Source organism: Ranitomeya variabilis, chromosome 1 (genome assembly GCF_051348905.1).
Source record: "Ranitomeya variabilis isolate aRanVar5 chromosome 1, aRanVar5.hap1, whole genome shotgun sequence".
Taxonomy (NCBI): Eukaryota; Metazoa; Chordata; class Amphibia; order Anura; family Dendrobatidae; genus Ranitomeya; species Ranitomeya variabilis.
Genome location: NC_135232.1, coordinates 546059709 through 546077598, shown reverse-complemented (window position 1 = coordinate 546077598; position 17890 = coordinate 546059709). Strand labels below are relative to the sequence as shown.

The following is a 17890-nucleotide window of genomic DNA, read 5'->3' as shown; positions in this document are numbered from 1 at the left end:
TATATATATATATATATATATATATATATATATATATACACATACACACACACACACACACATACATACATATATATATATATATATATATTTGTCTAAGGGTCACTTCCATCTTCCTGTCTGTCACGGATATTCATTGGTCGCGGCCTCTGTCTGTCATGGAAATCCAAGTCGCTGATTGGTCGCGGCAAAACGGCCACGACCAATCAGCGACGGGCACAGTCCGGCGGCAAAATGGCCGCTCCTTCGTCCCCGCAGTCAGTGCCCGCTCCATACTCCCCTCCAGTCAGCGCTCACACAGGGTTAATTGCAGCGGTAATGGACCGCGTTATGCCGCGGGTAACGCACTCCGTTACCGCTGCTATTAACTCTGTGTGACCAACTTTTAACTATTGATGCTGCCTATGCGGCATCAATAGTTAAGAGATCTAATGTTAAAAAAAAAAAGAAAAAAAATTGTTATATACTCACCATCCGTCGGCCCCTCGGATCCAGTACCGGCCTTTCCCACTCCTCGCGACGCTCCGGTGACCGCTCCATGCATTGCGGTCTCACGAGATGATGACGTAGCGGTCTCGCGAGACCGCTACGTCATCATCTCGCGATACCGCAATGCACTCTTGGGTCTGGAGCGCCCGAGGGGCGTCGGTAACCGCTTCGCTTGGATCCGGGGCCAACGGAAGGTGAGTATAGAACTATTTTTTTTTTTTTAACAGGGATATGATGCCCACATTGCTATATACTGCATGGGCTGCGCTATATACTACGTGGCTGTGCTATATACTACGTGGCCAGCCGCGAACAATCAGCGACAGGTGCAGTCCGGCCGCGAATTGGTGCAGGATTTGAACCACGCTTCGCTAATTGGTCGCGGCCGGCTCCTGTGTATTTAATGTAATATTCTAAAATAATCATAAATAAACTACATACATACATACATAGTCTAGAATACCCGATGCGTTAGAATCGGGCTACCATCTAGAGTGTGTGTGTGTGTGTGTGTGTGTGTGTGTGTGTGTGTGTGTGTGTGTGTGTGTGTGTGTGTGTGTGTGTATATATACACACACACATATATACACCACACACATATACATACATATACATACATGCATAGTGGACTATGTATAGATTTATTGTGTCACTGGCAATAGTGTATCACTTGTCTTGAAAAGCTGCAGGTCGAACCCAGGTGTTAATATGTATTTTTCTGAGACAAGTAGACTTTTGTCTCCAATCTCACCAGGGGGTCCTGCTGGAAGCCAAGAAGAAAGGTAACATTTCACACCTCCTAGCTCTTGGAAGAGAGATGTTAATTACGGCCTGATAGTATCTCTGTGAGAACTTTTACACAAAGGATCTCAAAAGAAAATAATATATTCATTGGGGGGCGCGGCCGTGGTCCAATCAAAAAACAAGCAATTATGATATTAACCTGAGGGGCTGGTCTAGAAACCTGACCTCCAGACCAAAGACATAAATTAGGGCTGTATACAGAGAAACGTGTTCACATGTGAGGACAGCCTGAGACACTGAAGTGCTCCACCAACTCCATTCAGTCCCCCTCAGGGAGCAGAAAGCAAACTACCAGTTAGATGATTTCTATAAGTTTCTCCTGTTTATTTTTATACTGTTTTGCCTAAGTTATATGTTTTTATTATCATATTTTTATACCTTTTCTCACTGTAAGCACTGAACCTTTTTGTATTAAAGTATAAAACTTTAACAAGTTGAACCTTGAATGTTCTAAAAGAATCCATAGCCTAAGGTGTGTGAGTTATCAGTGGTACACATTATTAATACTAATATTTCCGGGGCTCATAGCCCGTGTACTCGGTGAGTGGTGGTAGCGTGTATGAGCGGGTGTGTGACCTGGGTCGGTGTGTGATTTATGCTCCCATTACAGCATAGGACAGAGGTTGAATGCTGGACTGAGAGTGGGGAGATTAACCCTTGCATGCACAACCCAAGTCACGTGCTGAGAGCGGGCACGTGACAAATTAGTTACACCACGGAATAGGGATCCGTGACCGTGAGGAAAATGGGGCGACGGCCACCAGAGGCGGACTCACCGATGTTCATAATACTGTCCTTCTCAGGGCTGAAGAAGAGCCAGTCGTAAAACAGGGCGAGTTTGGCATTGGAGGCGGCCACATTGGACTGTAAGACAAAGGCAGAGGGGTCAGGACAAGTTCGGCATGTACCGCATGCACAATGTCATGCGCTCTCACCGTGCAGGTGGTCAGCAGCCACCCGATGATGGCCCAGCGGGGCAGAATGTCAGAGCTCAGCACCTCGTTAGACGGGTGCACCACGCCGCAGATGTAGCGGATCAGATCGCAGCGCAGGGACTGGCTGTCTGGGGTGGAGAGGTACTGACGCTGGAACCAGTCTTGGTATCTCTTCTGCTGCCCGAACCGGACCTGCGGGGAAGGGGTGAAGACAGTGAGAGTTGAGTCACTGCGTGGCACGGGGGCCAGACTAATGAGACAGGTGATGCGGAGTTCATATAACGGCTCACCACCTGAGGATCAAAGGTCAGGTGGTTCCTAAGGGAATCTTCACATTACACACTCTGCCCCCTGCTGTGTGTGCTGGGGTATGCACTCTACATACGAGACGTCAGTTTCCACCCCAGCGATTGCCAGAGCGAGGGTCACTGTTCCAAAGTTCATGATGCTATGCCGGACCCCCTCCTTCCCAAAGCAGAGCTTATGTACTCAGATTAACTCACAATCTGAGCTGCAGCAAGGGCATGTGGTGCAATGCAAGTAATCTGCAAACTGCAGCACAAAGCAAAGTGTGCAAGCAGTGTCACAATGAATAGTGAGCAGCTCTGGAGGAGACTAGAGCACAGGACATGATGTAACACTAGTGGTTGCAGCTCTGGAGGTGACAAGCACAGGACATGACGCAAGACTCTTAACTGCAGCTCTGGAGGTGACCGGAGTATATCTTGTAACACTAGTGACTGCAGCTCTGGAGGTGACCGGAGTATAAGATATCTTGTAACACTAGTGACTGCAGCTCTGGAGGTGAGTGCAGTGGGCTGATGGACTTAGTCGTACCCGGGAAGTCATGAACAGCAGCTTGGTCTCCATGTCGGGGGTCAAACGACAAGCCAGGAACTTCCGGGACGTGCGAGACTGAAGAAGCTGCAGGATTCCTGGAGGATTGAGAAAAGGAGAAGGTGGTGAGCTGTGGCAGACCTCCACCAGGTGCTGCTCATCTCCTCTGATGCCACTCGCAGCAGCATCGGATGACCCTCTCAGGATGCTGGGAGAGCTGGGTGATGGTGGCTATAATGATTATCTCCCAGCTGCAGTCCTGCCACTCTCACCAGCAGGAGATGATCTGCGGGGCTGGTAATCCTCATTACCCATAAATTCAAGGGAATGGAGCACACTCAGCAAATCAGGTGGTGCAGGCTGTACTTGGGAAGAACCCAATACCAGTCAAATAAGCGAGAAAACAGCCGCACTCTCTCGGGTTATAGCTTGCAAAGTGGTGTATTTATTCACATGTGTTTGACATTCAAATATATGTACACATACAGCAGGATAAGAAAGCAGGAAGCAGGATACCCCAGCGCCACACCAAGAGGAGCCCCTTTTGGGACCTAATTTCAAATTTTCAAACAGCATCAGCTACTCAGTTTGAGAAAGACCCGGAACTGGGTTGAAACGTCACTTTTTTTTCTTATCCTGCTGTATGTCTACATATATTTGAATGTCAAACACATGTGAATAAATACACCACTTTGCAAGCTATAACCCGAGAGAGTGCGGCTGTTTTCTCGCTTATTAGTCCTCATTACCCCACAGCCCCAGCTGGATCACTGAGCCGAGAAGCCAGTACAATGCGCTGCTATACACAGATGTGGAGGACGGGAGCTAATTGGGCCCTGCCTGAAGGATGGGGGGCACAATCATCTGCCCCCCACCATCTCCAGAGCAGGACATCAGCAGCACACAGACGAGACGCACTTGGCTGTGACCCTGTGCCTATTACTGTGAGCATGTACCTGTGAACTGGGGGTTCAGCGCCTGAGGGTTGTGCAGCATATCCTTCCATAACGAATCAAACTCTGGAAGGCGTGCGACATTCTGCAGCAGCCGCACCAGGTCCCGGCCAATCATGAAGCAGTCCATAAACTGTCCAGGAAAGGAGAGAAAAAGGTGAGCGAGCGAGGAGCACACGCAGCCGCCATGATATACCGGAGTCACTGACCACGCGAGGTGGGGGGGCGCGCGAGGGAGCGCGAGACAGGTCGCGAGGGAGCGCGAGACAGGTCGCGAGGGAGCGCGAGACAGGTCGCGAGGGAGCGCGAGACAGGTCGCGAGGGAGCGCGAGACAGGTCGCGAGGGAGCGCGAGACAGGTCGCGAGGGAGCGCGAGACAGGTCGCGAGGGAGCGCGAGACAGGTCGCGAGGGAGCGCGAGACAGGTCGCGAGGGAGCGCGAGACAGGTCGCGAGGGAGCAGAGTGAGAGAGGAGTCTTCCAGAAATTTCTGTGTCTGGGTTTGCTGGGTGACCACTCCGTAATGTGGACAGAACATTGGCCGTTCCCAGAGGATTCTGTACTGAGTGGTGGACCTTTGAGGGATCACTCATCAGGGGAAGGCTGGGATAGGCTACCCGTTCTCTCAACAGCATGGTGCAGAAGTCCACCTCCTTCTGCCGCAGTGTCAGGAGCTGGGGGGTCCCATGGTGGTCAACAATCAGCCGAAGGTAGGTGTACACGGACATGGCAATGAGGAGGCTGCTCTTCATCACCCACTCTCTGAAACACAAGAAGGGAGCATAGTAGACGGTCGGTACAGATGGGCTACAGGATCCATGTGAATATAACAAGTTAAACATGTTAGTACAAGGGCCACACTGCAAGGGGAAACTGGCTGAAGTCTGCTGACCCTGTGGAGTTAAAGACTTTCTAAAAAGCGTCGCCAGCAAATATATACACTGTGTTCCAAATTATTATGCACATAGAGTTTAGGAGTGATAAGGTTAGAATTTTTTTGTTTGTCATTTAAACTCATTGATGGTGATGTGTGTCAGGGCTCTTTATATCACTGAAAGCAATTGCAGATACCGGTGCACATTAGTTTGGCATGTGTCCAAACAAAGGCAAGCCTACTTAAGAAGGCTGTTCCACATTATTAAGTAGCCTACATTTTTTGCCAAAATGGGAAAGAAAAAGGATGTGTCGGCTGCTGAGAAGCAACAAATTGTGGAGTATTTAGGTCAAGGCATGACTACAATCAACATTGCCAAGACACTTCATCGTGATCATCGCACAATCAAGAAGTATGCAGCTGATTCCCAGCACACGTGCGCGTGCTGATAAGGAAAAATTGAGGACTCTTTCCAACAGGCAATTGCGTAAGGTTAAAAGAGCAGCTGCAAAAATGCCTTGTCATAGCAGCAGACTAGTTTTTGAAGCTGCTGGTGCCTCCAACATCCCCAGAACAACAAGATGCAGGGTCCTTCAGAGGTTTGCAGCTGTGCGTAAGCCATCCTGTCGACCACCTCTATCCACTGCAACAAGCAGAAACGGCTCCAGTGGGCCAAACGATACATAAAGACTGACTTCCAAACTGTTTTGTTCACCGATGAGTGCCGTGCAACGCTCGATGGATCAGATGGATGGAGTGGAGGATGGACACCCCATGAAAACGCGGCTAAGGCACCAACAAGGAGGAGGTGGAGTAATGTTTTGGGCTGGAATCATGGGGAGAGAGATTGTCGGCCCCTTTATGATCCCTGAAGGGGTAAAGATGAACTCCATAATCTATGTGGAGTTTCTAAAACAACACTTCCTGCCATGGTTCAAGAGGAAGAACCGTGCTTTCTGCAGCAAGATCATTTTCATGCATGATAATGCACCATCTCATGCTGCAAAAACACATCTGCATCTCTGGCTGCTATGGGCATAAAAAAGGACAAACTTATGGTGTGGCCACCATCTTCCCCTGACCTCAACCCCATTGAGAACCTCTGGAGCATCATCAAAAGGAGTGTCTATGATGGCGGGAGGCAGTTCACATCTAAGCAACAGCTCTGGGAGGGTATTCTGTCCACATGCAAAACAATTGAAGCAGAAATCATCCAAAAACTGACAAAGGCTTCTTTTGAACAAGGGGTCCTACGTGCAAATGTAACATCACCTAGAATAAAGTTTTCACTTGAAAACTGTTTGATTTCATTTTGTAATAAGCTGATAATGCTTATAACTTCACAACTGACCATTTTTTTGTTCAAAATAATAATAAAAAAAGGTTGAAAACTCTGCTGTGCATAATAATTTGGAACATGCATTTTGAGTGTTTATTTTTTTGAAAAAGATACTGTTTTCATAGGCAGTTTTTTTTCCAAAACATTGCAATTATACTAGAATAGTAGATGACTGGAAAATAACAATGACTGCAATTCAGATAGGTAATTTAGAGAAAATATGAGGAAATATTATTTGCATAATAATTTGGAACACAGTGAAGTACCCTTAAGATCCAGGTATCAGCCTTGGAGGCCCTGTTTAGCTGTGATATCGCGAGTTTTTACTGGGTTGCTAGATTCAGCAAAGCATCGAATAGATCTAGGCCCAGCCTTAAGAGGATTGTCGTGGGACCTAAACTTGGTTCACACAGCTATCAGAGATCCCACGTTTGAACCCATCGAGTCAGCCCCTATAAAGGTGCTCTCCCTTGAAGTTGCTCTCTTGGTCGCATTAACATCAGCCCAGATGGTGAGTGATATGCAAGCTCTTTCTAGGCTCCCACCATATACCCAGTTCCTGGAAGACAGGGTTATGCGTAAGCCAGAACCATCTTGCGTGCCAAAAGTAGCCTCCAAATTCCAAAGGTTGCAGGAAATAGTTCATCCTTCCATCCCAATCATAAGAACCAGAAAGAGATGACGCTTCATACTATAGATGTCAAGAGGTGCCTGTTAGAGTACTTTTGTCACTAATTCTTGGAAGGATAAGGGTCTTAGGGTGTCGAGAAGTACTTTAGCTTGATGGATTACTGAGGTTATTTCATTACCTTAACGTCAAGTGGCCAGAAGGTCTGAGGGCTCATTCCACTCAAGCCATGGCAGCCTCCTTGGTTGAAAGATCGGAGGTCTCAATTGAACAGACATGTAAGGCAGCTACATTGTCTTCTCCGTCCAACTTTTATAAACCTTATTGGTTGGATATGGGTGCCTCCTCTGATCTCACATTTGGGATAAGGGTGCGTCAGGCTGTAGTCCCTCCCTAAGAAAATTCTTACCTCTCTGTAATTCTGTTGTTGTGCTGTCATGGGAGACCGAAAAGTATTAGTTACTTGCTGGTAACTGTATTTTTCGCAGCCTGCGACAGCACCCTTATATTCCCTCCCTTTACGTGTGGGTAAGCACTTCTCCCACTTACAAGTATTCCCGAGTGTGAAATCATCAGGTATTAGGTGTATTGTATGTTTCTGCCATTAACCATGGGAGGTCTTCTCGTGATCTGTAATCCAACTGATGCATGGGAGAGGTGCCTCCCTTTTATGTCTGTAGATTTCTTGTCCCTGAAGGGCGGAACCCCTCTCTCCTGGTGCCATCATTGGCTCCGAAAAATACCGTTAACGGTATGTAACAAACACTTTCACTCTCCTTCCAGCTCATCAGTTCAGGATCAGGCATCATCAATCTATTGAGTTACAGGGGACTTAAACCAAACAATAAATGTAGAGCAGCTGCAGGAGAGCCGAGACTGAAGTACTTAAATACACTGTTCCAAATTATTATGCAAATAATATTTCCTCATATTTTCTCTAAATTACCTAAGTACTTCAGTCTCGGCTCTCCTGCAGCTGCTCTACATTTATTGTTTGGTTTAAGTCCCCTGTAACTCAATAGATTGATGATGCCTGATCCTGAACTGATGAGCTGGAAGGAGAGTGAAAGTGTTTGTTACATACCGTTAACGGTATTTTTCGGAGCCAATGATGGCACCAGGAGAGAGGGGTTCCGCCCTTCAGGGACAAGAAATCTACAGACATAAAAGGGAGGCACCTCTCCCATGCATCAGTTGGATTACAGATCACGAGAAGACCTCCCATGGTTAATGGCAGAAACATACAATACACCTAATACCTGATGATTTCACACTCGGGAATACTTGTAAGTGGGAGAAGTGCTTACCCACACGTAAAGGGAGGGAATATAAGGGTGCTGTCGCAGGCTGCGAAAAATACAGTTACCAGCAAGTAACTAATACTTTTCGGTCTCCCATGACAGCACAACAACAGAATTACAGAGAGGTAAGAATTTTCTTAGGGAGGGACTACAGCCTGACGCACCCTTATCCCAAATGTGAGATCAGAGGAGGCACCCATATCCAACCAATAAGGTTTATAAAAGTTGGACGGAGAAGACAATGTAGCTGCCTTACATGTCTGTTCAATTGAGACCTCCGATCTTTCAACCAAGGAGGCTGCCATGGCTTGAGTGGAATGAGCCCTCAGACCTTCTGGCCACTTGACGTTAAGGTAATGAAATAACCTCAGTAATCCATCAAGCTAAAGTACTTCTCGACACCCTAAGACCCTTATCCTTCCAAGAATTAGTGACAAAAGTACTCTAACAGGCACCTCTTGACATCTATAGTATGAAGCGTCATCTCTTTCTGGTTCTTATGATTGGGATGGAAGGATGAACTATTTCCTGCAACCTTTGGAATTTGGAGGCTACTTTTGGCACGCAAGATGGTTCTGGCTTACGCATAACCCTGTCTTCCAGGAACTGGGTATATGGTGGGAGCCTAGAAAGAGCTTGCATATCACTCACCATCTGGGCTGATGTTAATGCGACCAAGAGAGCAACTTCAAGGGAGAGCACCTTTATAGGGGCTGACTCGATGGGTTCAAACGTGGGATCTCTGATAGCTGTGTGAACCAAGTTTAGGTCCCACGACAATCCTCTTAAGGCTGGGCCTAGATCTATTCGATGCTTTGCTGAATCTAGCAACCCAGTAAAAACTCGCGATATCACAGCTAAACAGGGCCTCCAAGGCTGATACCTGGATCTTAAGGGTACTTCACTGTGTTCCAAATTATTATGCAAATAATATTTCCTCATATTTTCTCTAAATTACCTATCTGAATTGCAGTCATTGTTATTTTCCAGTCATCTACTATTCTAGTATAATTGCAATGTTTTGGAACAAACTGCCTATAAAAACAGTATCTTTTTTAAAAAAAATAAACACTCAAAATGCATGTTCCAAATTATTATGCACAGCAGAGTTTTCAACCTTTTTTTTTTTATTATTATTAACAAAAAAATGGTCAGTTGTGAAGTTATAAGCATTATCAGCTTATTACAAAATGAAATCAAACAGTATTCAAGTGAAAACTTTATTCTAGGTGATGTTACATTTGCACATAGGACCCCTTGTTCGAAAGAAGCTTCTAAACTCTCGTCCATTGAATTTGTCAGTTTTTGGATGGTTTCTGCTTCAATTGTTTTGCATGTGGACAGAATATCCTCACAGAGCTGTTGCTTAGATATGAACTGCCTCCCGCCATCATAGACACTCCTTTTGATGATGCTCCAGAGGTTTTCAATGGGGTTGAGGTCAGGGGAAGATGGTGGCCACACCATAAGTTTGTCCTCTTTTATGCCCATAGCAGCCAGAGATGCAGATGTGTTTTTTGCAGCATGAGACGGTGCATTATCATGCACGAAAATTATCTTGCTGCGGAAAGCACTGTTCTTCCTCTTGAACCATGGCAGGAAGTGTTGTTTTAGAAACTCCACATAGATTATGGAGTTCATCTTTACCCCTTCAGGGATCATAAAGGGGCCGACAATCTCTCTCCCCATGATTCCAGCCCAAAACATTACTCCACCTCCTCCTTGTTGGCGCCTTAGCCGTGTTTTCATGGGGTGTCCATCAACCAGCCATCCTCCACTCCATCCATCTGGACCATCGAGCGTTGCACGGCACTCATCGGTGAACAAAACAGTTTGGAAGTCAGTCTTCATGTATCGTTTGGCCCACTGGAGCCGTTTCTGCTTGTGTGCAGTGGATAGAGGTGGTCGACAGGATGGCTTACGCACAGCTGCAAACCTCTGAAGGACCCTGCATCTTGTTGTTCTGGGGACGTTGGAAGCACCAGCAGCTTCAAAAACTAGTCTGCTGCTATGACAAGGCATTTTTGCAGCTGCTCTTTTAACCTTACGCAATTGCCTGTTGGAAAGAGTCCTCAATTTTTCCTTATCAGCACGCACACGTGTGTGCTGGGAATCAGCTACATACTTCTTGATTGTGCGATGATCACGATGAAGTGTCTTGGCAATGTTGATTGTAGTCATGCCTTGACCTAAATACTCCACAATTTGCTGCTTCTCAGCGGCCGACACATCCTTTTTCTTTTCCATTTTGGCAAAAAATGTAGGCTGCTTAATAATGTGGAACAGCCTTCTTAAGTAGTCTTGCCTTTATTTGGACACACCTGCCAAACTAATTTGCACAGGTATCTGCAATTCCTTTCAGTGATATAAAGAGCTCTGACACACATCACCATCAATGAGTTTAAATGACAAACAAAAAAATTCTAACCTTATCACTCCTAAACTCTTTGTGCATAATAATGTGGAACACAGTGTAGTGGAAAGACCCATTTAAAGCCCTATTTGAAGGAATTCTAGGACCTGACGTATCAGGACCTTCCCCAACCCTAAAATCTGAGGTAGCCAAGAACTTTTTCCAGGTTCTGGTGTCGATTTTGGTAGTTGACCACCTTCCTACTCTTTAGGAGAGTGGTTATAAAATTAGGGGAAAATCCTTTTTCGCCCAACAACGACCTTTAAAATTCCACGCCATCAAGGGAAGCCGTCCACTTGTGGATGGTAGACAAGCCCCTGGGCGAGGAGATCCGGGAACTCCGGTAGTACCCACAGCTCGGTGACCGACATGGTCCTTAGCCACAAGAACCACACCCTTCTGGGCCAAAAGGGGGCAATCGGGCAGTCATGAAAGTCCCTGCGCTGTCTTCTCTGATCATCCTCACCACTAGAGGTAATAGGGCTGAGGGGGGAAAATGTATAAGCTAGGTTGAAGTTCCACCTGATTAGGAAGGCATCTACCACCAGTGCGTTTTCTCTGGGGCTGAGAGAACAGAACTGCCTCACTTTTCTGTTATTCCTGGTGGAGAAGAGGTCCATGTATGGAAAACCCCATATCCGCCCAATCTGGTCGAAGATGGAATCTTTCAGCATCCACTCTCCTTGCCTGAGTAGGTTGCGGCTTAAGAAGTCTGCTCTGATTTTGTCTTTTCTTATGTGCAGAGACGTCCGTGATAGAAAATTTTTCTCTGCCACTTGATATAGTCGTTTCGCTACTTCCATTAGGGGTCTGGATCGCGTTCCCCCTTGGTGGTTGATGTAATAATAATAATCTTTATTTTTATATAGCGATAACATATTACGCAGCGCTTGATTACAGTTTGCACACATTAACATCGTATGTCTTTGGAGTGTGGGAGGAAACCAGAGAACCTGGAGGAAACCCACGCAAACACGGGGAGAACATACAAACTCCTTGCAGATGTTGTCCAAGGTGGGATTAGAACCCAGGACTCCAGCGCTGAAAGGCTGCAGTGCTATCCACTGAGCCACCATGCTGCCCTGATGTAACATAGTTATTAAGGTTGAAGGAAGATTTTAAGTCCATCTAGTTCAACCCATAGCCTAACCTAACATGCCCTCATGTTGATCCAGAGGAAGGCAAAAAACCCCATGTGGCAAACAGTAAGCTCCATACTGGGGAAAAAAATTCCTTCCCGACTCCACATACGGCAATCAGACTAGTTCCCTGGATCAACGCCCTATTAAGGAATCTAGTATATATAACCTGTAACATTATACTTTTTAAGAAAGTCATCCAGTCCCCTCTTAAATTTAAGTTCTGAATCACTCATTACAACATCACACGGCAGAGAGTTCCATAGTCTCACTGCTCTTACAGTAAAGAATCCGCGTCTGCTATGCTTAAAGGGAACCTATCACCCCGTTTTTTTCGGTATGAGATAAAAATACTGTTAAATATGGCCTGAGCTGTGCATTACAATAGTGTAGTTTGTGGACCCCGATTCCCCACCTATGCTGCCGAAATACGTTACCAAAGTAGTCATTTTCGCCTGTCAATCAGGCTGGTCAGGTCGGATGGGCGTGGCTTCTTCCCCCAGATATTGCGTAGTTTTCCGTTGGTGGCGTAGTGGTGTGCGCATGTCCAACGTCCCCAATCCTGCACGGGGGGGTGAAAATAGCAGCGATGTCCGTTATTCCATTGGTGGTCGGTGGGCGCGGCCATCTTCCTTTGGCCGCGCGTGCGCAGAAGCGGCGCTCTGCTGGCCGCGGCTTCAGGAAAATGGCCGCCGCGATCTCCATCTGCGCACGCGCGGCATCCCGCGGCCATTTTCCTGAAGCCGCGGCCAGCAGAGCGCCGCTTCTGCGCACGCGCGGCCAAAGGAAGATGGCCGCGCCCACCGACCACCAATGGAATAACGGACATCGCTGCTATTTTCACCCCCCCGTGCAGGATTGGGGACGTTGGACATGCGCACACCACTACGCCACCAACGGAAAACTACGCAATATCTGGGGGAAGAAGCCACGCCCATCCGACCTGACCAGCCTGATTGACAGGCGAAAATGACTACTTTGGTAACGTATTTCGGCAGCATAGGTGGGGAATCGGGGTCCACAAACTACACTATTGTAATGCACAGCTCAGGCCCTATTTAACAGTATTTTTATCTCATACCGAAAAAAACGGGGTGATAGGTTCCCTTTAAACCTTCTTTCCTCCAGACGTAGAGGACGCCCCCTTGTCCCTGTCTCAGGTCTATGATTATAAAGATCATCAGAAAGGTCTTTGTACTGTCCCCTCATATTTATACATTAAAATAAGATCACCCCTTAGCCTTCGCTTTTCCAAAGTAAAGAGCCCCAAGTGTAATAACCTGTCTTGGTATTGCAGACCCCCCACTCCTCTAATAACCTTGGTCGCTCTTCTCTGCACCTGCTCTAGTTCAGCTATGTCTTTCTTATACACTGGAGACCAGAACTGTACACAGTATTCTAAGTGTGGTTGAACTAGTGACTTGTATAGAGGTAAAATTATGTTCTCCTCATGAGCATCTATGCCTCTTTTAATGCATCCCATTATTTTATTTGCCTTTGTAGCAGCTGCCTGACCCTGGCCACTAAATGTGAGTTTGTCATCCACCCATACACCCAGGTCTTTTTCATTGACGGTTTTGCCCAGAGTTTTAGAATTAAGCACATAGTTATACATCTTATTACGTCTACCCAAGTGCATGACCTTACATTTATCCCCATTAAAGCTCATTTGCCATTTTTCAGCCCAAGCTTCTAGCTTACATACATCATCCTGTAATACAAAATTGTCCTCCTCTGTATTGATTACCCTGCAGAGTTTAGTGTCATCTGCAAATATTGAAATTCTGCTCTGCATGCCCCCTACAAGGTCATTAATAAGTATGTTAATAAGAAGAGGGCCCAATACTGACCCCTGTGGTTCCCCACTGCTAACTGCGACCCAGTCCGAGTGTGCTCCATTAATAACCACCCTTTTTTTTTTCCTATCCCTGAGCCAGCTCTTAACCCACTTACACATTTTCCCCTATCCCCATTATTCTCATTTTATGCATCAACCTTTTGTGTGGCACCGTATCAAAAGCTTTTGAAAAGTCCATATACACTACGCCCACTGGGTTCCCTTAGTCCAGTACGAAACTTACCTCTTCATAGAAATTGATCAGATTTGTCTGACAGGAATGGTCCCTAGTAAACCCATGCTGATATTGGGTCATGAGGTTATTCTTCTTCAGATACTCCAGTACAGCATCCCTTAGAATGCCAGGATTTTACCCACAGTAGAGGTTAAGCTTACTGGCCTATAATTTTCGAGTTCAGTTTTTGTCCTTTTTGAATATTGGCACCACATTTGCTATATGCCCGTCCTGTGGTACAGACCCGGTTATTATGGAGTCTTTAAAGATTAAAAATAATGGTCTATCAATGACTGTACTTACCGTATATACTCGAGTATAAGCCGAGATTTTCAGCCCAAATTTTTGGGCTGAAAGTGCCCCTCTCGGCTTATACTCGAGTCATGATCGGTGGTGGGGTCGGCGGGTGAGCACTGTCATATACTCACCTAGTTCCGGCGCTCCTGTCGCTCCCCCTGCCTGTCACACTGTCTTCGGTGCCGCAGCCTCTTCCCCTGAGCGGTCACGTGGGACCGCTCATTAGAGAAATGAATAGGCGGCTCCACCTCCCATAGGGGCGGAGCCGCCTATTCATTTCTCTAATGAAGCGGTGCCGGTGACCGCTGATAGAGAAAGAGGCTGCGGCTGCGGCACCGAAGACAGGCAGGGGGAAGGAGCGGGACGCCGGGAGCAGGTAAGTATGACATAGTCACCTGTCCTCGTTCCACACGCCGGGTGTCGCGCCATCTTCCCGGCGTCTCTCCGCTCTGACTGTTCAGGCAGAGGGCGTGATGACGCATATAGTGTGCGCGCCGCCCTCTGCCTGATCAGTCAGTGCGGAGAGACGCCGGGAAGATGGCGCCGAGGAGCTGCAAGCAAGACAGGTGAGTATGTGTTTTTTTTTTTTTATTGCAGCAGCAGCAACAGCTATGGGGCAATAATGGACGGTGCAGAGCACTATATGGCACAGCTATGGGGCAACGGTGCAGAGCACTATATGGCACAGTTATGGGGCAACGGTGCAGAGCACTATATGGCAGAGCTATGGGGCAATAATGGACGGTGCAGAGCACTATATGGCACAGCTATGGGGCAACGGTGCAGAGCACTATATGGCACAGCTATGGGGCAATGGTGCAGAGCACTATATGGCACAGCTATGGGGCAATGGTGCAGAGCACTATATGGCACAGCTATGGGGCAACGGTGCAGAGCACTATATGGCACAGCTATGGGGCAACGGTGCAGAGCACTATATGGCACAGCTATGGGGCAACGGTGCAGAGCACTATATGGCACAGCTATGGGGCAATGGTGCAGAGCACTATATGGCACAGCTATGGGGCAATGGTGCAGAGCACTATATGGCACAGCTATGGGGCAACGGTGCAGAGCACTATATGGCACAGCTATGGGGCAACGGTGCAGAGCATATATGGCACAGCTATGGGGCAATGGTGCAGAGCACTATATGGCACAGCTATGGGGCAACGGTGCAGAGCACTATATGGCACAGCTATGGGACAATGGTGCAGAGCACTATATGGCACAGCTATGGGACAATGGTGCAGAGCACTATATGGCACAGCTATGGGGCAATGGTGCAGAGCACTATATATATGGCACAGCTATGGGGCAATGGTGCAGAGCACTATATGGCACAGCTATGGGGCAATGGTGCAGAGCATTATATGGCACAGCTATGGGGCAACGGTGCAGAGCACTATATGGCACAGCTATGGGGCAATGGTGCAGAGCACTATATGGCACAGCTATGGGGCAATGGTGCAGAGCACTATATGGCACAGCTATGGGGCAATGGTGCAGAGCACTATATGGCAGAGCTATGGGGCAACGGTGCAGAGCACTATATGGCACAGCTATGGGGCAATGGTGCAGAGCACTATATGGCACAGCTATGGGGCAATGGTGCAGAGCACTATATGGCACAGCTATGGGGCAACGGTGCAGAGCACTATATGGCACAGCTATGGGGCAACGGTGCAGAGCACTATATGGCAGAGCTATGGGGCAATGGTGCAGAGCACTATATGGCACAGCTATGGGGCAATAATGGACGGTGCAGAGCACTATATGGCACAGCTATGGGGCAATGGTGCAGAGCACTATATGGCACAGCTATGGGGCAATGGTGCAGAGCACTATATGGCACAGCTATGGGGCAACGGTGCAGAGCACTATATGGCACAGCTATGGGACAATGGTGCAGAGCACTATATGGCACAGCTATGGGACAATGGTGCAGAGCACTATATGGCACAGCTATGGGGCAATGGCACAGCTATGGGGCAACGGTGCAGAGCACTATATGGCACAGCTATGGGGCAACGGTGCAGAGCACTATATGGCAGAGCTATGGGGCAACGGTGCAGAGCACTATATGGCACAGCTATGGGGCAATAATGGACGGTGCAGAGCACTATATGGCACAGCTATGGGGCAATGGTGCAGAGCACTATATGGCACAGCTATGGGGCAATGGTGCAGAGCACTATATGGCACAGCTATGGGGCAACGGTGCAGAGCACTATATGGCAGAGCTATGGGGCAACGGTGCAGAGCACTATATGGCACAGCTATGGGGCAATGGTGCAGAGCACTATATGGCACAGCTATGGGGCAACGGTGCAGAGCACTATATGGCACAGCTATGGGACAATGGTGCAGAGCATTGTATATATGGCACAGCTTTATGTGGAGCATCTATGGGGCCATAATGAACGGTGCAGAGCATTATATGTGGCACAGCTTTATGTGGAGCATCTATGGGGCCATAATGAACAGTATGGAGCATCTATTTTTATTTTTGAAATTCACCGGTAGCTGCTGCATTTTCCACCCTAGGCTTATACTCGAGTCAATAAGTTTTCCCAGTTTTTTGTGGCAAAATTAGGGGGGTCGGCTTATACTCGGGTCGGCTTATACTCGAGTATATACGGTAATTCCTGCATTACTCGGGGGTGTATCCCATCCGGGCACGGAGATTTGTCAATTTTATTGATTATTAGACACAGCTGTACTTCCTGCTGGGTTAAGCAGGTGACATTTAATGGGGAATTTTTGTTATCACTGATCATATTGTCTGCCATGGAATTTTCTTGTGTAAATATTGATGAAAAAAAGTCATTTAGCATATTGGCTTTGTCCTCATCCTCATCCATCATTTCACCCAGAGTATTTTTAAGGGGGCCTACACTATCATTTTTAAGTTTCTTACTATTTACATAGCTGAAGAATGTTTTGGGATTATTTTTACTCTCTCTGGCAATGAGTCTCTGTCTCAATTTTTGCTGCCTTGATTTGCTTTTTACAGAATTTATTTAATTTTCTGTAATTATTTTATGCCTCATCACTACCTACTTCCTTTAACCCCTTAACGACCGCCGATACGCCTTTTAATGGCAGCCGCTAAGGGTACTTAAACCACAGCGCCGTTAATTAACGGTAATTAACCGTTTACCGGCGATCGCAAAAAAACAAAAAAAAAACAAAAAACGCGATCTCCCTTTTAATTTCTCTGTCCTCCGATGTGATTGCACATCAGAGGACAGAGAAATGGGGTCCCCGATACTCACCTGTCTCCCCGGTACTCCTCGTGGCTCCCGATGGGTGCCGCCATCTTCTTCCGGCAAAAAAATGGCGGGCGCATGCCCAGTGCTCCCGCCGGCCAGTACCCGGAGGATCTTTAGGGTCTCGGTTGCCGGGGGTAGCCGAGACCCCAAAGAACATGATCAGGGTCGGTTCTTACCGACCCCTGTTTTGCGATCGCCGGTAATAAACTGTTTACCGGCGGTCGCAAAAACAAAAAAAAAAGAAAAAAAAAAGAAAAAGCGATCGGTAATTCTCGGTCCTCTGATGTGATCGCACATCAGAGGACAGAGAAATAGGGGGATTCGGGGACCCTGCTATACTTACCGGTGTCACTGGGTCCTCCTGCGTCCCCTCCTGCCCGCCGGCTCCTTCCCATGGAAAGAAAATGGCGGGCGCACGCGCAGTGCGCCCGCTCTCTGCTGCCATCTGCCGGCCGGCAGGAGAGAGGAGTTGGGGCTAAATTTAGGGTTAGGGTTCTTTCACACTTGCGTCGGTACGGGGCCATTGCAATCCGTCG

The 17890-nt window shown here is 47.4% G+C and overlaps 1 protein-coding gene across 3 annotated transcripts in view; it reads right to left on the bottom strand.

Annotated features, from left to right (window-relative positions):
* The window catches only part of INTS3 (integrator complex subunit 3), a 136211-nt gene that overhangs the window by 33108 nt on the left and 85213 nt on the right, over positions 1–17890 (bottom strand). For all 3 annotated transcript variants that reach the window (XM_077255031.1, XM_077255045.1, XM_077255037.1), the window contains exons 8-12: positions 4634–4778; positions 4022–4151; positions 3066–3163; positions 2229–2420; positions 2070–2157 (exon numbers count right to left, since the gene is read on the bottom strand). In XM_077255031.1, coding sequence (XP_077111146.1) covers positions 2070–2157; positions 2229–2420; positions 3066–3163; positions 4022–4151; positions 4634–4778 — 653 coding nt within the window. The remainder of the gene's footprint in view (positions 1–2069; positions 2158–2228; positions 2421–3065; positions 3164–4021; positions 4152–4633; positions 4779–17890) is intronic.